The sequence below is a fragment of the Lissotriton vulgaris genome, chromosome 1_1, assembly GCF_964263255.1.
Source record: "Lissotriton vulgaris chromosome 1_1, aLisVul1.2, whole genome shotgun sequence".
Lineage (NCBI taxonomy): Eukaryota > Metazoa > Chordata > Amphibia > Caudata > Salamandridae > Lissotriton > Lissotriton vulgaris.
In genome coordinates, this window is record NC_141685.1 from 1,121,303,258 (window position 1) to 1,121,326,018 (window position 22,761).

General features: G+C 48.3%; 1 protein-coding gene across 1 annotated transcript; it reads left to right on the forward strand.

The window, feature by feature from the left end:
* Positions 1 to 5,062: 5,062 nt before the first annotated feature.
* On the forward strand, positions 5,063 to 22,421 carry DDN (dendrin). Its single transcript, XM_086963718.1, has 2 exons — positions 5,063 to 5,259; positions 15,793 to 22,421. Exons 1-2 carry the CDS (start codon positions 5,066 to 5,068, stop codon positions 20,129 to 20,131), a joined length of 4,533 nt encoding a protein of 1,510 aa, XP_086819844.1. The 5' UTR covers positions 5,063 to 5,065; the 3' UTR covers positions 20,132 to 22,421.
* The last annotated feature ends 340 nt before the right edge of the window (positions 22,422 to 22,761 follow it).

Below are 22,761 nucleotides of genomic sequence, written 5' to 3' on the forward strand. Positions count from 1 at the left end.
GGTGGGTACACCCCCTAGCCTGCTCTTCTCCTGTGGGAGGGGGCAGGAGCCTAGCTGTGATTGGGCAGGCCTACCCAACTTCAAGATGGCCGGAGCGTGGGGTCGTGCTTCACCTAGTCTCCCCCACCAGAGAGGTGGGGTTGGCATAGGCTGGCACCCCCCCTCTTCCTGACGTAGTTTTTCCCGCCAGAGTGGGGGTCAGAACTGGTGGGGGCCAGTTGCTGGGTACAGCAAATGGTCTGGAGAAGCTCACAGAGGCGACATGGCTTTGAAGCTTCCCCCTGCCCATCCTGGGGGAGGAGATCTAGCACCTCGCCCAGGATATGCATTGTTGCAGGCCCAGGAGAACGGGGGGGGGGCTCTCCACCCAGGGGTCCAGCAACATGTCTGCTGTGTGGCAGCCTCTCAGTCCAGACGTGGATTGTAGGTTAGGTTTTTCGGGGGGCATCTCTAAGATGCCCTCTGGTGCATTTTATATTAAATCCCACACTGGCATCAGTGCTGGTTTAATGTGCTGAGAAGTTTGGTACCAAACTTGTCAGTCTTCAGGGTAGCCATTATGGTGTTGTGGAGTTCGTAATGACAACCTCCCAGCACCATATACTCTAAAAGACATCACTGCACTTACAGTGCCCAGGAATGGCCTTGGGTACTGTAGGGGCACAGGGCTCATGCACCTGTGCCCATACCCCTGGCATAGGGCACCCAGCTAGAGGGGTGACTGAAGTATGCCAGGGCAGTGGGTTCTGTGGCATGGCACACAGGGATGTGTGCCATGTCGACTCTTTGTTTAGTTCTGTACTTAGACACTCAGCCTGCAAAGGCAGTGTGTGGGTGTCAGGGTAGAGGGCCCCTGAGGGTGGCACAATAGGTGCTGCAGTCCTCAGGGGTCTTCTCTGGTCACCATGCCCTGGGTACCTAGGGTACCATTTGCTAGGGGCTGATAGGTGGCCAGAGATGCCAATTGGGTTTTAGTTTGAACACAGTTTTGGGAAGGGAACACAGGCCCTGGGTACCTGGTTGGCAGGAACCCAGGGCACACTCAGTCAAAGCACATCAGCAGTTCAGAAAAAAGTGGGGGCAACCAATGCAAGAAAGATGGCACTTTCTCACAGTGAGCAAAAGAACGATGATGGATTCAACCCAGATCTGGGAGTGAGTGGTTGAAAAGTTTCAGCACTCCGGTCAGAGCACAGGTCTGTCAGGCACTGATTGGTAGCGGTTGGTATTTCTCTGAAGGCAGAGATGTGACTGGCACTGTGTAGAGGATTGCTTAGGTCTGAGATGGCTGGCGCCATATTCCAACGTGTCCACGTCTCAGAGAAGAGAGGTGGGCAGGGGTGTAATGGCATAGATTTGTTTGGCTCTATGAGATAAATGTGCCTAGCGTTGGTGCCCACGTGACTGCAGGGCAGACCAGCTGCAGTTAGACTGGCACTGGCATGTAGTTAAGAGTCCAAAATGTGCTGAGCTGGTCCCTCCTCGCGCCTCCCCCGGCAGGTCAGCCGGGTGCATTCCATGTCCCAGGGGACCCCACACACTCCTTTTTTAATTAGACAAATTTGTTTCCTAAACTCTTTGTTTTTCCTCACTCCAGGAGTGGACGCTTGCTGAATTCCTAGTCTCGTAGGAGAGCCCTGTGACACGGCCAGAGGGCCTCGAGCAGTCCCGGCGGGACCCAGCACCGACTGAACCCTCTGCGGAAGACACAACGCGCGGCAAGGTGAGTGAGTGACCGGAGGAACCCCAAGGGAAAGACCTCCAACCAGGTCCAATGGGCGCAACTTTTTGATGGTGGTCTCGGCTAACACCCGCCCGATAGACCGCCTACTCGCGATTCTCGCCTAAGCACCCAAAAATGGCCTCGTTCATCAGTGGACTGCAAGGTTTGTGCATATTGTGAGATATTTAGCCCCTCGTTCACTCTTGTGGTGCAGGCTGTACAAAACAAACCTCCTCACCCCTCGCTGACTCCTCTTTCCTTCCCAGGTTCTTGCCCCATTCGTCTCTTCGGGGCCTTGGGTGGCACAAATTCTTGCCCTGTAACACCTCTGTCCTCTCAACAGTTGACCCCTTCATATTTCGTTCCAAATTGCTGCCTCTGCTCTTGTAACTACTTTTTTGTTTGTCTGCAGTTTTATATAGCGCGAACTCGACCCGAAAGTTTCGGAGCGCTTTACATTAGTACCAGTTGCATTACAGACGGAAAGATTCGTGTTTTTTTAGGCAGCGGGAGATTAAGTGATTCGTACCAAATCACAGGATGCTTGAGCCTTCCGCCAAAACTCGAACCTGGTTCCCCAGCCTCAACGTCGCCCGCTCTGGCCGTTACGCTAGACCCTCTACTTACCGTGTCCCTGAATATTGCCCCATTCCTCTTGGTTCTTCTTGGAGTGAGGATGTGGTGTTACAGCCAGAGCTGCCCACAGCCGACGTTTGAACTGGAGAGCCAGATTCGACATCCGGCGTCGCTCCACTTTCAGTAATTCTGGACAAATCACTTCATCGCGCCTACAAAATACAAATGTGCCATTGTGTGATGTTCCTAGTGCTCAAGTAAAGCGCTCCGATGCCATTAGACCGAGTTAGCGCTATATAAAGCTTCCAAAGTGAAGTGCCATTTTCTAGGCTCAGTCACCCCGTACCCCCAGTTAGGCGCTGCTGGGTGGGCGTTTGTTGCCCACCCAGCAGCGGCTCGGCTTCAAAAAACGCCCGGGGGTGGCATGCGAGTATGGGGGCGGTTTCTACGGTGATCTTTGTATCCGTTCACCCCTCGTCGCCCGGTGCTTTCTCTGCTCCGCACCCCGAGTCCCACGGTGCCTCAGTCGCCCCCCCCCCCCCCCCCCCGTGTTCTTGCACACCTCGCCGTCAGTGCTATTTTTACGTGCGATGCGAGTTACTAACAGCTTTTAATAATATCTGGTGCCAGCTCTGCAGAGAAGACGGCGTCTGCTCCAGCCCTGGGTGCCAGGCGATGGGGTGAGGGCGTGAGTTAGTGTTGTGCGGTGGGGCAGGGGTCTGAGGGTACAGCACAGACCCAGCTCTGAGTTCAAGGCACTGGGGCGGGGGCGGCCTTGAGTGGTGGGTGTTGAGGTCGCTGGAAAGGAGGGGGCGAGGAGCCAGCAGTGGGGGCAATGCATGGACCAGGGTGGGGGTGAAAGAGTTGAGAGCTGGGTTTTGAGGGGTACATCTGAAGTGAGGGTTCTCGGGTTGGGGCACAGCATCTTCTCAAGCCACAGGAGCAGGGCATTGGGCCAGGAGTGTGCGGGTGGGAGTACAGTACCTGACCCCACCATGGGTGAAGGACATTGGGGTGGTGGGGTGGGTTAGTGCTCAGAGCAGACCCTGGGGAGTGGAGACACTACGCCACCCTCAACCATAGACCCGTTGGGTTTGAGGCTCGGGTTAGTGCTGTGTGCAGTGCAGTGGACACCAGCAGTTTTGATCAATGCCCGTGCTAGCTCTGCGCAGGAAGCCGCGTCAAACCACGCCTTGGGTGCGACAACCTGCGGCCACAGGTTTGGGAAGTGGAGGGGAGGGGGAGTTGGGTGTGAGGATTCTGTTTTGTTTAACTTTAGGTCCCTGCATCGTGTAATAGTGTTCAACAGCTACACTATAGCGGAGCCATCATCTCCCCTGGCATGTAGGGTGCAGGAGCTGGGGTTGAAACAGCAGCTTGATGACAGTTTGGGGGTTAGTGATGGTATTATGCACAGCGTTAGTGCCCTGCACCTTTAAGGACGTTGGGATGTTTTGTGGCACTTCTGCAGAGGATGCAAGGCCTAGCTTGGGGTGAGAACGTGGTAGGATTGGCAGTTAGGGCCATCACAAACCAAGCAAGGGGTATGCATGTCCTATCCGCTTTATGACTTTACAAAATGTTACATTTTCTCTGCATTTAAGCTTGGAAAGTCTCCATTAGTGCTGTGTGACAATGCTTACTTATACCATCTCATTCTCAAGAGCATTCAGCGTAACTATTATTCTGGGGTGCAGCACTTGTGACCGGGGTTGAGGCTAAGTGGGCGTAGGTTTGACAGATAGTGTTAGTGATTTGCAGCATAAACCTATTTTACGCGAATTATTTGCTGCTTTTAATCATGTCCAGCAAAGTAGATTCATCATACACACTACGCAGTGTTGCAATGGTTGCGGAGGGCTTTGAGGTGTAGTTTGGCGCCAGGGTTTATGTTTGGGTATTAGTGCTGATATTATGTGTGACTCGTAGATGTTCCTTCTGTTTCAAATTGCATGCGTGAAGGAAAGGCCAGGAGTCCTAACCGCTGGTACAAACCGCTTCAGAGCAGCATCACGGGCCATGATGGTGTTGGATCACGGCAGTGCCTTAGGGCATCACCTGGGCCCGTCAACCCTGGCTATCATACAGGCTCTTCACGCCAAGGTTGAGGACTAGTCTAGAGAGTACTAGTTCATCCATCTTGAAGATACTGTTCTCACCTTTCTGCAGAGTTATGTTGATTTGTATAGTTCACTAATCACCCAAGAGAGTATCCAGGCGCTTGGGCAGGTGTGTGGTCTCCAAGTTGTGCTCCCCAAGCTGCTTATACAAAGAGCCAGGGCTTCAACTCCTTGTCGAACTCAAGAAGGCAAAAGGAGGCTCTGATGGGTTGAGGGAGGTTGTTCCATGTCTTGGGTGCTTTGCAGGAGAATGAGTAACCTCCAGTTTTGCTTCTGGAGATGCGGGGACTGTGTGCAAATGAGTGAGGCAGAGTGTACGTGTCTGGTGGGTTGGTGAAAGTGTATGTGGCTGTTAAGGTATTCTGGTCCCGTGCTGTGTAGGGCATTGTATGTGTGCGTGAGAAGTTTGAATTGGCTGCGCTTGTGAATGGGGAGCCAGTGTAGCTTCCCGAGGTGTGGAGTGATGTGGTTGTGGCATTGAAGGTCTTTCAGCTGTGTTTTGGGTGGTATAGAATCTGTATAGGAGTTGTTTGGAGATTCCAGCGTAGAGAGTGTTGCCATAGTCCAGCCAGCTGGTGATGAGTCTTAAATTCAGAGGTACCCTCTTAGCTGGTCTACTGCTTACTTTTGTCTGCAGGTGGCACAGATGGAGCGCGGACAGAAACAGACAAGAGGCCTGGAAGTGCAGGCCCACAACAGCATGGACCAAGAGGTCTTGGGACAGTATGGCACGTACCCAGAAGTAAAGGAGCAATATGGCACATACCCAGAGGCAAAGCGGAAACACAGCAGATACCTGGAGGCACAGGGGCTGTACGGCATGGATCCCAACCAGTATACGTAAGTCGTCTTGTCCCACTTTTACTCTCATGCTATCTAACTGGCCAGCAGACAGTTATGGCTGCCTCAACTTGGGGTCAGACTGACCTATAAGGCAAACCGGCAGTGCCCAAAGGGCTGGTCTGACAGATCAGTGTGTGGTCCAGCTTTTTAGTTGTTTGTGGGCCTGTTTTATGGTCTGGTGAGCTGTTTTATACTGTGGATTTCTCTGATATTACCACAAATATTGCTTTCAGCAAGCACACATGCATGTAGTCTACCATATATTTCAAAACACCTTTACAGCTTGTCTTTACAAGTTTAACACTGCCCTGATTTGCAGATGTGGGCACTTTTCTAGCTATCTAATTTGCTAATGCTTGGCCTATTCACTGTACCAGTCCGAGACTGACCGTCTCAGCTTCCAACAAACATCCATCAGAGCTCTACATGGTAACAGGGACTCACAGTTGGGCAGTGTAAAGCATGCACTTTAATTGGGCATTCTCTCTTGATTAACCAACCCCTCAGTTTTTACCTGCCTGCCCCACTAGGTATATAATCTCACAAATACTCAGAATGATTATATATATATATGGATCGAGGACATTGTAACAGGTTTAGTACCTTAAGTAAAATAACATGAATGGTAGCGAGAAACAGAGGAAAGTAACACAATACCACTATTAAATGATTGTGTTTGGGACATACAAGGCCCTGAAGAAGCGATTCAATTGCAAACACTTGTTGGCCAGATCTTAACATAAAAGACAAACATTGAATTTGACTACAGTGCCCTTGACCTATCATACTTAGCAATCAGTGTAATGCGTGGGCTCTTTTGAAAGCTGATAGTGGGGAACTCTTACTACACATAAGTAAATACATTTCCAAAACTAACTGTTGGAAGTTCTGAAGAAAGACAGGACACAGCTGATAGGAAGAATACTTGTTTAATGACCATCCACTCTCCTCACTAGAGAACACGCCAACATTCCACAGGGAGCTTCAGGATGGGAGAACCCAACAGGGGTCAGGGAGCAGGGGTGGACGGAATGTACCAACAGGGCTGGTTGTAACACTAACACCCTATTCTGAGTAAGTACAGCAAATATATAAAACAATGTTCAGTTCTTGTAAATTCCTGCAACAATCCAGTCCAGACTTCATGTAGAGTGGTAGGTGGTTATTTACTTCTTCTCGAAACAGTCAATACAGTGGATAAACAGCAGATGATGTATCTCAGTAATGACAAGTAACTGATGATTCAGCTGACATGTTTCGTCCAATACTTTGAACTTTTTCAAAGCTATGTCTTTCTGGACATTCTCCTCCCAGAAATATATTAAGTAGAAAAACAGCCAAGATTCTTCCAGACAGTAAGAACTAATTGCAAATGGCAACAAATAAAACAGTTTTCACCATAAGTCTCCAGAACTGGGAAAGGTTGAGCAGCTAAACGTCATAAAAGATCCTTGTTATGTATGGTCCCACAGCATCGATTTTCCAAAGCAGCTTGTTCCCTCGAAATCGATGAACCTTGATAAATCCTAACGTAAACCGTGTATAATGAGGCGTGTTGCAGTGGTTTGCGTCCACCCGTAGAAATAAGAAACGTTCTTATTCCTACAGGTGGTCCAGAGATTGCGGGGAACACGCAGCTTTTGAGTGTTCACAAAAATGAGAGGGGCGGTTGCAGCACATCACCGGAAGTTGGGGATACCGTTCTTCCCCCCACGTTGATGGCAGGGTGTTGGAGGAGGGTTAGCCACAGTCAGTCAGAGACCACCTCCAGACGGCATCAAGTCGCTTAACATCTTTGTTTTTTTTTAATCAGTATGCCAAAGACACACCTACCTACCTCCTTCATTGAAGCCATCCTAGATACAGTGACCTTTCGGGTCTTCCCTCCGGAATGACCCCTGGACATTCAGCCTATGATCCAGGTGTTACAACTTTGTTCTTGGGTCTCAGTGAGAGTGACCCTGAGACTTCTTGGCCTATTGCATCCTCCTTGTAGACTACTCCAGATGGTACACCTGAGCTCTGCAATGGGATCTGAAGTCTGTGTGCTCAGCACCAAAGTAACCTGTCAGATTACATCCAGGTTTCGGACAAGACTGCAAAAGAACTGAAGTGGTATCTGATCAATTACCTTTGAAACCATTGCAGCCCACTCTCCCTACCCCACTCAGAGCTGATAGTGGTGACAGATGCGTCATTATTGAATTGGTGAGGTCATCTGGGAGAGGTAGAGATCAGAGGATGCTGGTATGTGGTGGAAATTTGCCTCTTCATCCACCTGTTGGAGTTACAAGCCATTTGTTTGGTGTTGAAACCCTTCCTACATCCATCAAAAGAAGACTGTTCCAGGTTCTAGTGGACAACACCACTGCCATGTGGTACTGTAACAAACAAGATGGAGTGGGGTCTAGGGTTCTGTGCCAGGAGGCCCTGCTCCTTTGGAACTGGCAGAGCCAACAGGGCATCTCTTTCGCCGTGAACCACCCAGCGGGATCTTTGAAAATCAGGGTGGATGAACTCAGCCGGCAATGCCTACCGGATTTTTTTTTTTTCATAACCGTATTTATTGAGAAATCAGGCAAGCATAGATACAGTTCTCCACAATCAGGAGAGTACTGTCGGCCATATACAGAGTGTAGAATGATCAAATGCCCAAAGTTTTGAAAAAGCCCCCCCACCCCAACCCCCAACCCCCACCCCACCAACCCCCCTAAACATATCCCAACGCCCTACCTCGGCTACCCACCCCTTATCCCTCCCTAACCCAGCGCACGTGTTCACAGCATAACAAAAACATGAATAAGGCAATGCAGGTGTCAGACATTAACCTAGGACTCAAGGTCCGCATCTGGAGTTGGCACATCATCTATGTCAACCGGGGGATCTAGGGTCAGCCCCCTGTAGTCCGCCCACCGCTTCCAAATTTTATAATGTTTCCGGGGGCACCCCCTGGCCTCAAACACAGGCAATTCCAGCCCCATAAGGAAGTCCAAACCTGCCTTCCAGGCGCTGAGAGGGGGGGCACGGTCACTCTTCCATGCTCTCGCCAAATCCCGCTTAGCTACAACCAGCCCCAAGAATAATAGATGTCGTTTGTAAATGTTACCCCCAACATTCTCCAGGACGTGAAGGAGGCCCAGTCTAGGCGTGCGAGGGAGATCCCACCCCAGCACCTCTGACAGGCAGTTCCACACCCCATTCCAAAAGCGGGTCAGACCCCCACAAGACCACACTGTATGAAGTAGCGTCCCTCTTTCAGCACCACACCTCAAGCACTCCGGGGTGGCAATAAGACCCGCCCTCCACAGTCTTTCCCGGGTATAGTATGCCCTGTGAAGATATTTGAACTGTATAAATCTGAGGCGAACAGCTATGGCCGCCCAACGGGGGGATTCAAGGGCCTCTCGCCAGTCATCGTCATCCAAGGGGCCAACATCAGTCTCCCAGGAGGCCTTCAGCGTCAGGAGGGAAGAGGAGCAATGCGTAACCAGGGAGCGGTATATTTGGGAAACCTTCTTGTCACCCAGGTCCCCCATGAAAAGCTTGGCTTCAATAGGGCTGAAGTCCGGAAGCTGATCCAACCCCACCAGGCTCGGGCCGAGTGCATGGCGGAACTGAAGGTATCTGAAGAATTGGGTCTTGGGCATATGGAATTCAGAACTAAGGTCCTGAAAGGATTTAAGCGTAGTCCCGGTAAGGACCTGACCAAGTGAGGAGATCCCGATCGCATCCCATCCCCCAAAGCCCGACAGGGAGGCCAGCGCTGGAAGAAGTCCATTATTCCAAAGCGGAGTCTCGGCGGTCAGCTTGCCCCACCAACCCATGCGGCGCAGCGCATGCCTACCGGATTTTGAATGCCAGCTGCACCAGGAGGTGATGTAGGGTGTCTTCCAGCATTCTATTCACCACTGCCAATAATGTGCATTGTCCGCACTTCTGAGTTCTGGAGTTCACAAGCAGGCTGTCTCTCAGAGACGCATTCCACCTAAGTGGAGTACGGGACTCCAATATTCCTTCCTGTCGCTTACTCTCCTGCCCAGAGTGCTTAAGAAGGTCAGTAACACCATGCCCAAATCATCTGAGTCACTTAGACTGGGCCTTGATACGTATGGTACCTGGAATTTCCGGCACTTTCGAAGGATCTTGTGTCACTGCCGCAGGGCAGGGTACTCTACTCGGGTCTGCACAATCTACATCTCCATGCGTGGAGATTGAGCAGCAAAAGTTGATGACTTCCGATCTCCCTCTTGAAGTAGTGAATGTCATTCTAGCAGCAAAACATCCTTCTACGAAAACTGTTTGCACCCGATAATTGGATACATTTGTGGCCCGGTGTACTTTCCAGAAATAAGTTTATAATTTTAAACAATCAATACTGAATATAAATATTCACAAAATAACAGTATTGAACACCTAGCCAACAAACATGAGTTCATTTAGATTGCAAACAACAACATTGTAGTGTTCACGTAACAATATCCACAGTCTTGCACTGTCTACAAAGTTGGAGAGGTACTGGTCTAGGTGTATGTGTAGAAAATGTCGACGTTTCGACTTGACTTATTCCCGAACGGTGATTTAGACCTGGGGATTGCGAGTCTTCATCAGGACAGAGAGCAAACAACGAGGCAACCAGGGAATATTGAATAACCCCTTAATAGTAGAGAAAACGTTGGTTCTGGTGATCCGAATTCACCACGTCTCAAACAGGATTCCTTGAAATTATATTTGGGTCCATGTAATGGAGTCGTAATTTCTTACGTGGACGCGGTGGGTGATCCCTTGATTCTGTGTGAAAACAGCCTCCACGAAGGGGAATTTCGAGCTGTCACTCCAATAATGGACGTACACTGTCTGCGAGCGATGCTGGTCGAATTAATCCCAAATTATTATTATGACCGACGGCATTCCGCAGCACCGAGAGGCTTCGGAAGTTGAGGACTCTATGCACGAAATCACGGCGTTCCAAATCAAGTGGAACTAATCTCCACGGTGACTGGACATCCGGGAGCACTGAGAGGCTTGGATGGACACGCTAGAATCTGAAACATAGCGGCTTTCATCTGGAAATAATTTGGGATTCATTCGACCAGCATCGCTCGATCACTAGACCAGTACCTCTCCAACTTTGTAGACAGTGCAAGACTGTGGATATTGTTACGTGAACACTACAATGTTGTTGTTTGCAATCTAAATGAACTCATGTTTGTTGGCTAGGTGTTCAATACTGTTATTTTGTGAATATTTATATTCAGTATTGATTGTTTAAAATTATAAACTTATTTCTTTTTTACCACTGTGCAATTTTCCTTTTCACTCCACTCGCTCACCCCTTTAAATCACACTTTCCCTTTGCACTCTCCTATCTTGGGGCAACCTATATGTTTTTATTGACAAAACTATGTAAAAATTTGAATATAAAAAATTAAATAAGAATATATTTTTTCAAAAGAACCGTGGTGTAAGGTTTGTCTCAAAGATTTAATCTTTGTTTTAGAGATAGCAGACTAATCGAAGGTGCTTTGTTTTTTGAATAATTATTCATTTCCTGATTCGATCAATGTACCTCAATCTATAGGTCTAGGACCATTGTTTGTCTATATTACCAGTTACCCAGGTCCATACTTTAAGGGTCACCCCATTCTTGTAATGGTTGCCATAAAGGAGGGCACTTTTCCAGTGTCCTGGAAAAAGGCAGTGGTTAAGCCTCTACTGAAAAAGCCATCATTGGACCCGGAGATTCTAAAGAATTTCCGTCCAATATCACAGCTGCCGGCTCCAGCAAAAATGCTGGAAACTCATCTCAACCTACACCTAACTGCCTTTCTTGATTCCACCGCCCTCCTGGATTCATCGCACATAGGTTTCGGAAACACCATAGTACTGAGTCGGCCCTCACTGTGGTCGTTAACAAAATTCGCACAAAGGTTGATCAAGGGCAGACGACTTTATTGGTCCTGCTAGATCTGACAGCAGCTTTCAACACCCTATCTCCCTCAACTCTAACATCGCGTCTTAGGGAGATAGGGGTAGAGGGATCTGCACTCAGTCTGCTGTCTTCCTTTCTCAACCAGCTAGAGCAGAGGGTCAAGCTAGGTGAGTTTGTGTCCCCTTGCAAACCTGTGTGTTGTGGGGTACCTCAGGGGTTGGCTTTAAGCCCAACCCTCTCAACATATATGTGACCCCACTCGCCAGGCTGGTATGATCTTTTGGGATGGAGTTGGTGTCATACGCAGATGACACCCAAATCCTGGTCTCTCTCTCCCACTCGGTGAGTACCTCCGTTCTCAGCTTCAGGAACTGTATGGAGGCAGTTGCACGGTGGATGATCTGCAGCTCGCTGAAGCTGAACGGGGAGAAAACCAAGGTTTTGATCTTTGGGGGAGACCAGGATGCCTGGTCAAGTGACTGGTGGCCCCCATCCCTCGGAGAATGCCCAGGGCCCACCAAATCCGCCCGGAATTTGGGTGTAATGATTGATTCCTCTCTTGCCATGGACCAGCAGGTAAACAGAACGATCTCTACCTGCTGGGGTGTCATTAGGACCCTGAAGAAAATCACTCATTACCTCTCCCTGAAAGCCCGTAAACAGACTGTAGTGGCCTTGGTTACCTCCCGGCTAGACTACTGTAACACACTCTACTCGGGTATTAACCTAGGCCTGATACAACGTCTTCAGACTGTTCAAAACGCGGCAGCTAGATTTATTCTGGATGTCCCCAGCCGTTCATCTGCTACTCTAGCCAGGAAGAGTCTACACTGGCTCCCGATTCAGGCCAAGATCTCCTTTAAGATCCTATGCTTGGTCCATGGGGCTTTATTTGGAGATGGCTCTGAAGATATTCGATCTCTCTTAGCCTCCTATACTCCCTGTAGAAACCTACGCTCCGCCAGTAAGAACCTCTTGATTGTCCCTCGGGTTCGGAAAGTCAGGTGGGGAGGAAGAGCCTTTTCGGTTGTGGCCCCCAGGCTGTGGAACACCTTTCCCCTGGAATTAAAAATTCAACCTGCCATCGGTCCCTTTAGGAGGGCATTAAAAACATGGCTTTTTTCAGAGGCATATCCATAAGTTGGCTACTGGTACATACATTTTCAGAACTTTTTCTGTTAGGCGCCTTGATGTCCACGGGCTAAGTCTGCGCGATACAAGACTGCTTTCATTCATTCATTCATTCACATCTACTGACACTCAAAACAGTCTTCCTGATCTTGATACCTCAGCTCATCAAGTGCATGAGCTACAAGTTTTGTCCGTCCATCCATTATACACCATCCCTTTTCCAGACAAACTTTAGTTACAGACAAGGGCCATATTCCGGCCAAAGGTTGTGACACCTTTTCAGGTCGCACAATCCATCACCCTTCAAGCATTCTTTGCTCAATGTGAGGGGGGGTCGAGCCCGAGCCTCTGAACCTACTTGGTGCCACCCTCCCCGGATCACTAGCAGAGCGATGGGTTGGAAAGGAAGCCATTCAAAGGAGTAAACCTTTAACCTCTCCTGTGCAGGCTGCCCGCAAGTCTGCCCAACAGGAGGGCCAATCCATGGTTCAGGACGGCCCTGAGAAGAACAGGAAGAACGTGGTCCGAACCAGGAGGACGTCGAACGAAGATGCCCAGAACCAGGAGCGGACACCCAGCAGCGCAGAGACGAGACACGAACACTGAGGGCAGCAGAGGAAAAGGGGATCATGTCCGACGGCGAGACCAACGACGGAGGCTCCAAGGGCGAAGCTCCAGAAGTCTGGAGCGAAGAGTGGTGGACACCCCAGGAGAACCCGGTGTACTGCCGCAACTCATGAGTGTTGCGGCTATTGCGGTGAGTGATCAGGAAGGGTGGGGAAGGGAGCATACCGAATGTACCACACCTCTCCCGGAGCCTCATACCATCAAACGTGACTCACAGTGCGACACCCACTCCTTTCTTTGGGACCACGCATAGTGTTTTCTTTTCTTTTTAATAGTTTGTTTTGTTGATGTGCTGTGCTCATCTATGGTTTTATGACTGTTTGGTCCTATTTATATATATTTAAGTGTATAGTGTCCAATAACAAATACAAAGAAAAGGGGCAACCTTGGTCAACACATAGGAGGATCAGCTTGCACCCTCCATATAGTACTTATCTTGCACAGTTGAGGAAAGGGGGAAGAACTGATTTAATTTTCTTTTTTTTAATGCTATATAATTCTTCTTATGCTATAAATTTCTTAGAGAAAGTGTATGCTCTTATGAAAGGGACGTGAGAAAAAAACCTAGACAAAGACGTCCCTTAGTCCTCCTACTATTGGTCTCCACACTTCCAACAGCTTCAGCTCACCTTTTTTTGGTGTGGTGAAGGCCTATCCCCATAAGCATATAAAGAAAGGCCAAAATCCTCACTGCCCTCTCTCCCTTGTCTTTTGAGCCTTCTGGGAAACATCCATCATCCGCGATTCACCCTTTGAAAGAAGAAGAAACCGATTAACATCACAACTTAATTGCATGGTGCTAGAGAAGAGAAACAAGACATCCAGGCCACAAAACATCATAACATCAAGGAGGAGACAGAGAAAAAACCCTTTAAAGAACAATACAATTTTCTATTGTTGTACTGTTTAATAAATTAGTCAAAATTGAGAACCTCATTAGGCCTCCTAGATTCTGTTTCCACGCATCCCTCCGACACTCCCCCTTAGTATTCATCGCTTGGACCACAAGAGAGCTTTGAGTTTTTACACTGATCGCACCAAGGGCCATAAGGTGGAAGAGCAGCTCTTCGTGTAGTTTCCTGGGGACAAAGAAGACTAAGGCAGCACAAATAATGGCCATATCAGGGTGGCTAATCCTCTGTATAAAAATCTGCTATGCATTAGCATTAGCCAAGAAGTAGACCCTGGCAGGACTGAGGGCTCATTTGACTGGTGCCAAGGTTGCTACCACTTCATTGGCAGGCGGAATACCTGTTCTGGACATCTGTGAGGCTGTGACGTGGGCATCAATCCATACATTCTCACAGCATTACTGCCCTGATAGCCCTGTCTGGCAAGAATGGCATTTTACCCGTTTGGTCCTGTAGGACTTTCTGGTTTGCATTATTCCACACACCCACCAAAGGTGTTGCTTTGGCATCTAACATAAGGTGAGGAATCTGCAGTTAGAAGTAGCCATCAAAAGAACAAGTTACTTACCTTTGATAACACTCTCTTTGGTGGATAGTCTATCTAACCAAAGATTCCACACCGTCCTCTCCACCTTCCTGTCATGTGGAATGAACCCTTTTCATCTTTCATAAAATATCCCACTTTAGAGATCTGCACATCTGATTAGTTAGTAAGCTCTGCGCCCAATGGCACCGTCAGAGTCAAGAAAGAAACTGGCGGCGCACAGGGGTGGCACATATATGCTGCCCCGGTTTTACTTCCCGGTTGGTTTGAAGTCAATACAGAACCACACAGGGCCACCTGCTGGTGAGTGGGTAAAATGCTGAGAAAAATCTCCTGATCCACTGTGACCTTGCGTCACTCTTGTCGCAGTACAAAGTCGCCATGGAGCTGCACGTCGACACCTGATGGTGTGACGGAGCAGTGCTGAGAAAAATCTCCAGATTCAGTCTGGTGCCTTCGGGTATTCACAAGGTGAGAAATCTGCAGTTAGAGTATCCACCCGAAAGAGCGTTAGCAAAGCTAAGTAACTTGTTCATCAAGGGAAGAGATGCGTATTCTTTCCAAGTTAACCAAATAGCTGCATTTTCAGGACAAGGGCCCAAGAGTATGTTAACACTATCGACCAGAATGAAGGCGCCCTGAAGGGTACCACCATCCTGTGCTTACCTACACACTGATTCTTCGATGGGTACCATGCACTGGCACAAGGGCTTCTGGTCACACACGCACCGCACACCACAGCACTGCTTTGTATCTAATCTATAAGGCATGGATCTATTGATGAACGACTCTTTGGATTTTACACAGGTAGGTCATCTCCCTTACAGCACACAGTCCTTGTGACGTGTTCTCCCTGCAGCTACAGTCAGCTTCTACCAACCATATGTTGCCCCATAATCTCAATGAGGGTGCCAATTTCCTCGACTTTGAGTGGCGGCTATACTTTGTGTGAACCCTCTTACTGGGTTGTGCTGGTCAATGTTAAACAAAATCAGTAAGCTTCTGCAAGGGACTTGTAGATTTTTAAGTCTACTGGAGGGCGGGGATGAGGGGAACATGAAGTATGCTAGATTTAAAAAAAAACCTAACCACATAGGGTGGCTGAGCTTTTCCAGCTCATACAAGAACTTTTGTCACTACAAGAGCAATCTGTGTTTCTGAATAATTACTTTTAGTGGGAATTTGGAGCTTCCTAAATTGGATTATAATCTCCTGAGTTCGATGCAGGGTTCATGAAGGTAGCTTTCGCTCTTCTACTTTCATTAATCACAAACATGTTTTGACAGCCAGGGTTACAAATCTTTGAAAACAGAATATTCTGTATAATATTGTGTCACCTGTTATGTCAGACTAAAACATATTATTATTTTTATTTTATTAACTTTCAGCTACTTTGAGAGGCAGTATGTCACTGACCTATCCTCCTCCAGACCACTGCATCACCCAAAAAACCTTGGTCCTCGGCAAGTTCCTGGAATTCTTCAGAAACGCCCAAACATCAATGAGTTTTCAACCTTGCCGTATTTCAGGAGCCTTCCTTTGGAGAACCAGCTATCCGCTAAACCACACCAAAAGATTGAGAAAGAGAAGAGGCGAGGAAGGGAAGATAAACGAGAGCGGGAAGTAATCTACAATGAGATGGACCATGATAAGACACGAGAGTCCACTCTGGTTGCGAAGGAGACAAGGAGGAAGCTAGAAAAAGACCATGAGAGGAAGAGGAGGAAAGAGCTGGCTGAGGAAGCAGTGACATCCCGAAGCCCTAAGCAGTCCCGAAAGCACCGGAAGAAGGAGAGAGTCATTGAGCAAGCTTGGGATCAAGATATGGTCTATGAGGATTGGGAACCACTTCAGCAAGTGAGACAACGACGTCCATCACGGGCACGTGTGGCCCCATATGACTTGGTGCCGGGACAAGAAAGCAGAAGGGGGGAAGGCACAAGGGCAAGGCTCCCAAGAGACGCAGCTACTAGGTTCCAATGGAGAAAGCTGGAACTTGATAGGTTACAGAAGGCAGGGTACAGAACGATATACTCTGATGGATGGGAGGAAGAAGAGGGACTTTATGAGGAGGCTGAAGGTCCAGCAAACTATGACACCTATAGTGTGAAGAGATTTCATGACCCATCACCCCAAGTGAATTCGCGACGAGAGCACAGGTCAAAGCAAAAGAGGATTTTAATCCGGCCACCCCCATATGTACCCCCACCCGCCTATTCTGCTCAGCACCATACCTTTAGTGCTCAGAGACGACACCACCCCTTGAAGGCAATAGAGTTGAGGAGAATCAGCCTGGATGGCAAGACTCCCTCCGGCGGTCCAACAAGAGCACCATCCGTGCAGGTGGGGAGTGATAGTCATGTACTGAATGATGTTCATTCAAAGGAAATTCCATCCCATAACTTTACCAACGAGGCCACAGAAGCCAAAGGCCAGGTGGGGCTAAAAAAAGAGAAGGAAGCTGAAACAGATAAAAGGAAGACATTTAATCAGATCTACAAAAGTCTGATGGGCTGGAAGGTCTCTCAAGGTTTTGGCACCAGGGGTGGATCCTCAAAACGGCAGGAGGATGAAGTCAAGTTGAAGAGACAGAAGGCGGCATGTCTGCCTCAGGTGGAGAAGGTTGAGGATATCTACGAGACCATAGAGTTTGAAAGTGTGTCGCCGAAACCAAAGAGTGCATTTGAACAAAAATCCAGGAGCACTAGTCCTCCAAAGCTCTCTAGACCTGGGATTAAGTCAGGGGATGGGAGGGCATTCTGTCTGGTTGTCAATCACAATAAAGAAGACATGCCCACTGCAAAGAGTTTTACTCTGCCAAGAGCTGCCAAGGAGCCTCACTGGCATGGCCAGGACATGGTGGAAAGGCTTGAGGAACAGGACATGCACACCGAAATTCGCAAGAAGATGGTCATGAGGGAACGAAATGTGGGAAAGGTACCCAAACAATATCCCCTCATGTTAAAGGAAGATGAAAGGCAGAAAAACAACTATGGGGACTATGAGGATATAGCCCCTTACTCTCAGTTCAACCCAACACCCCGAGCAGGTCCCAAAGATGAACTGCCTTATGACTGGGGCTTGACATATGCTTCTAACCAACCACAGTTTGCACGAAGGAGGATGGCTTTTCAGGAACTTTCCAATAACAGAGACCTGGCTGAATCTACACAAAGCTATCCGGTACAGTCAGTTTATGCAATGGAACCAAAAATACAAGACCACGCTGACTTTGAGCATGCAGGTGGCAGGATGTCACATTACAGCCAGACTTTACCTCGAAGGAAGCCCCCCTTGGGAATGGTAGCAGTAGGAAAACAATTCCCGTATGGTAGGAGACGTAGTTTGGAGCAAGTGGAGCCTGTACCTTATGGGGGGCTATTATTGGAAAATGTAGAACAAAGAAGACTAACTAAACATGACCCAATCCACCCTAGATGGATGGAGCAGGTCAAAGCCAACACGCTGCCACGCCAAACTGCAGCATCACGGAATCGGAGTGAGAAAGATTTTCAGCAGTTTAGAACCAGTTCTGACTCTCCAAGGGCAAGATCCCACCAGAATGAAAGAAGACCTGCCAGCGAGCAGCCACCCGGATGGACAGAAACATCTGAGAACTTTGTAAAGGAAAACCAAGCTTCTAAAAAGGAAAGCAATGGGATGTTCGTCATAGATGCAACTTGCGTCCTTATTCGTGCAGAGTACATCTTCCCACCAAAGAAGGAGCAGGTGAAGTATTTGCACCAGGGAAGAACAAAAACACCAGATGACCAAAGAAAGCCTGATTTGACATGTCTCAGTGAACGAGACCAGTGGAGCCCTGCGAACAGAGACGACAAACACTCAGTGAGGTCTCCATGCCAGAAGCGCATTCTGAATAAGCAGCTAGGGCATCAACTGGAAATGTCAGGACTGGAAACAAACAATGGCGGGTCCACGTCCTTTCTTCATTCTCCTAGAATGGAAAGAAGTGACCCCTTTTCTGTTCTCAAGCCCCATGTTGTACAGGAAAGAGCATCCAAGATTTTGGGCCTCCCTGTGATTGATTTGGAACATACATTAGAAGTAAAACCTGTTAAATCTGTAAACTCTGAATGTTCTACATCCAGGCCTAGGAGTTCAGTCCTTGGAGCATTATCTCAAGCTAAAGAGGGAGATTGCAGTCACCAAAATGAAAGCATTAGAAACCAGAATGAACCACAGTCAAGCAAGTATCCAACTTCAGGACCAGATAATCAACAGGGCTTGCATGCATCTACTCCTGCCCAGGAGAGTCAGCAAGAGTCCTTGCTTAAGGAAAACAGTTTGGGAAAAATGAACTTTTCTGCAGAAACTGAGATGAGCGAAGAGCCTGGGGACCACCATTCGGAAGGTACTCCTTTGTTCACTGCACAGGCAGCTCCTGGCAATCAATGTACAAGAAGGCGACACATGGAAAGAGGCGAGCCTGGCTCACTTTCAGTGACCGAGGAGCCTGTTGCTGAATGCAGACTTAATCAGACAATGGCTGGTGAGAGTGGTAATGGACCATGTCACGCTAAAGAGAAAGGTTCCACAGGTCAGTTGGTAGCATTATTAGTCGAAAACAACATTGCAAATGAAATGGTGGAAGAAGACAGTAACCAAGCCCAGGAGCTCCCTTACCCTAAGTTGTCGTTCCCACGTGAAGCTGAACCTAAGAAAGCAGATGTCGAACAAAGCTCGGATCTAGAAGAGGAGGACACAGGGGATAAGTCAGCAAATAAAACAGTCAGAGGTATAACTGATGGAGGAGAAAGAAATGACCAAGTCTCTATGCAGGAACAAGTTTACCTCCAAGATGCGCTTCCCAAAGAGACCGGAACAACAGAAGTCGGTAAAGAGACACCTCTTGACCAATTTCATGTAGAGGAGACAAATGTTCAAAAAATTGTGGTCACTGATGAGGTTTGCTCTGGGTCTCTAGATGAGGGTATAAGATGTACCTTGCAAGAAGACAAGTACGACACTGGATCAGTTCACCAGAAGATTCTGCCTACATCTGATTTTTCAAAAGCTGTTGGGAGTGGAGTGGTTGATAGCCTTCCTGGCTGCTCAAGTAGTGGTTATACCGGTAGACCCGCTCCTGCTCTCCCATCCACCAAAAGACGAGGGTTCTATGCAAAGGATCTTCACGAGGCTGTTTCCCGCATCCGACGCCACACAGCGCCCGATTCAGACTCGGATGACGAACAGGAGCATGAGTCTCCAATCAGTGTGAGAATGGCAAGTCATAAAATTGAGTTGCTCCAGACAGAATGTCAAGAAAAAGATACTATGGTCTACAGCAGTTCAGAAAGTAATGACTCAGATGCTACCGTGATTATGCGTGACAGTGAAGAGAAGAAAGATCCAGATTTGGCATTGGGAGAACCAAGCAACGCAAGTTCGACAGATGCTGTAAGCAGGTGGTTGGTCATCAATGAACAAGTCCAAGAAAAAGCACTGCAGCCTAGTGAGTCAAATGACTTGGGCTCTGAACCTAATTCTTCAGCAGCTACACTGGCCCCTCCACCTCAGAATCACCCAGGGACTATTGTGACAACTGAAGCTGGACCCCTAGGTACAGCTAAGAAGCCAGGATCTGACCTGAGTGCCTGCATTGAGGAGATCCTGCAGGAATTGACCCAGGCTGAAATTGACTTTTTTGGCACAGCAGGTGCGGATCAAGGGAGCAGCACCGATCTAACAGACCATCTTGCGGAATAGAAGATGCCTGCAGATTTGTATCTAAGTTGGATCAAAAGGTAAAGTGAGCCCAGGAAAGAATTGTGACCCATTTGATACATTGATTTGACTTATGGCAAGCATACTGAGTCCCCCGTCATCTACTGCAAGCCCTTTGACTGATTGTGATGGCCCCCACTCATTTTCTTGAGTCCCTCCACCTTACCCACATTGTTTAATTGGGTAGCCTCACTCCCTCCTTATTGACTTTGTCTTATTGAGCAGAATCTACTTTGTGTCTGCAGAGCCCCCTATATCTCGATTGTCCTTTGTCTTGTTAATCAGAGACTCACTCCCTCCTCCACGCACTTGAATATGTCATGAATGATGTAATCTATGAGGTCATCAGTAGAGCATGGGGGCACAAATTATAGATAGCTTAATAAACTATAACTGGTGAATTTCAGTGTTTTATTTAGATTAAAAATGGTGTTATAACTAACATTTTCACAAAACGATAATGTCACTTTGTTTTTTTCAGTGACTTCCCGAGTTTAAAAAAAATGTAAACTAGATCAAAATACCTTTGGGGACATTCTGAAATCATATTTGATCTCTAGTTAGTCATGACCCTCACAATCACAATACCCACACACCTATTCTAGACACCATATCAGTATATAAAATCAATCAATCAATCAATCAGTACTTGTTAAGCATGCTAATCACCCCAAGGGATATCTAGGCGCTGTGTGAGGTGGAGCTAGATGAAGAGCTAGGTCTTGAGTCCACTCCGGATAATTGGCGAGGGAGGTAGAGGTTCAGAGATGGAAGGGGAGGTCATTTCGGGCTTTGGCTGCGAGATGGAAGAAGGAGTGTCCTCCGGCTCGGGTACGACGGATGCGGGGGTGGTGGCGAGGGTCAGGGAGGCAGACCGGAGGTGTCTGGTGGGCTGGTGGAAGGTCAGGCAGTTGTTCATGTATTCTGGTCCCATGCTGTGGAGGGCTTTGTAGGCGTGCATGAGCAGTTTGAAGTGGCATCTCATTGGTGACGGTAAGCCAGTGCAGGTTACGGAGGTGGAGGGTGGTGTGGGATCATCTGGGCAGGTCCAGGATGAATCTTGCTGCTGTGTTCTGGATTGTTTGGAAGCACCTGAGGAGGAGGGTGGTGGTTCTGAGGTAGAGGGCGTTTCCGTAGTCAAGTCGACTGGTTATGAGGGTTTGTGTAACGGTTCTTCTGGTGTCAGTTGGGATCTATCTGAAGACTTTACAGAGTATTCTGAGGGTTTTGAAGCAGGTGGAGGCAACCGAGTTGACCTGTTGTCTCATGGAAAACTCGCTGTTGAGGATGATTCTGAGGATTCTGAGGATGCAGGCGTGGGAGGTGGGGGTGGGTGCCGGTCCGAGGGCGGAGGGCCACCAGGAGTCGTCCCACTGTGAGGGGGGTCTTCGAAGAGGAGAACTTTGGTTTTGTCGGTGTTGGGTTTGAGACAGTTGCTCTCATCCAGGCGGTAACATTGGTCATGACATTCCGGAAGTTCGCTCTGTTAATGTCCGTGTCTTTGGTGAGGGAGAGTATGAGCTGGGTGTCGTTGCCGTAAGAGATGATGTTGAGACTGTGGCTGTGACCGATGGGCGCCAGCAGAGTCAGGTAGATGTTGAACAGTAGGGGGCTGAGTGAGGAGCCCTGGGGTACGCCACAGCTAATTCTCTTGGGGTCGTAGGTGTATGGCTGGAGACGGATTCTCTGAGTGCATCCGGTGAGAAAAGAGGGTAGCAGCTTGAGGCCGTTGCCGTAGACACCAATGTGGTGAAGACCTTGGATGAGTGGATGAGGAGGTGGTGGGAGAGGTTCAAATGGAAGCCGAATTGGGAGGGATCCAGCAGATGTTTGGATTCCAGGTAGTCTGTCAGTTGGCAGTTGACGGTTTTCACTAGTGCCTGGCTGCGAAGTGGAGGAGTGATATGCGGCGGGAGTTCTTGAGGTCAGATGAGTCCACTGTGGGCTTCTTCAGGAGGGGTTTGACTTTAGCATGCTTCCAGGCTTCCGGGAAGGTAGCGGAGCTGAATGCTGAGTTGATGCTGCAGGTGAGCGGGGGTCCGATTTCTTTGTGTCGGAGGTTGAAGACATGGTGGGGGCAGGGGTGTAATGTTAAATCAAGTTAGCCTATTGGCTTTGTCAAAGGGTCACTGCATTAAACTATAAGGCAATCACTGTGTACTATAATTTATCATTAAAACAAATGGATTCCGTGATGTTTAAATGCATTCATTATCAGTGAGTATTGAATTGTTCTCCAACAAACGATCAATAAAGTCTTTGTTTTCAAAACAAGATTAAATATATATTAGAGTCTTTCTTTTACCTGTTCAGGCCATGTAATGCAGACATAGGATCAACCACTAGAGGGCTTGTTGTTTATGAGGAATCTTGTACAATGGTGGTTCTTAACCTTTTGACTTCTGAGGACACCCACCTAATCATTACTGAAACCCACTGACACCTCCCCCCACCCCCGGAATCATTTTTGGAATCTCTGGACCCCCACTGAGGTAGTACTGGAAGCCCGGCACCCTGATCTAAGAATTTCCAATGATTTGAACCGCAAAACAGTGCACAAAAATACAGACACATGCATTAATCACACAAATACACAAATGAATAAATATTTG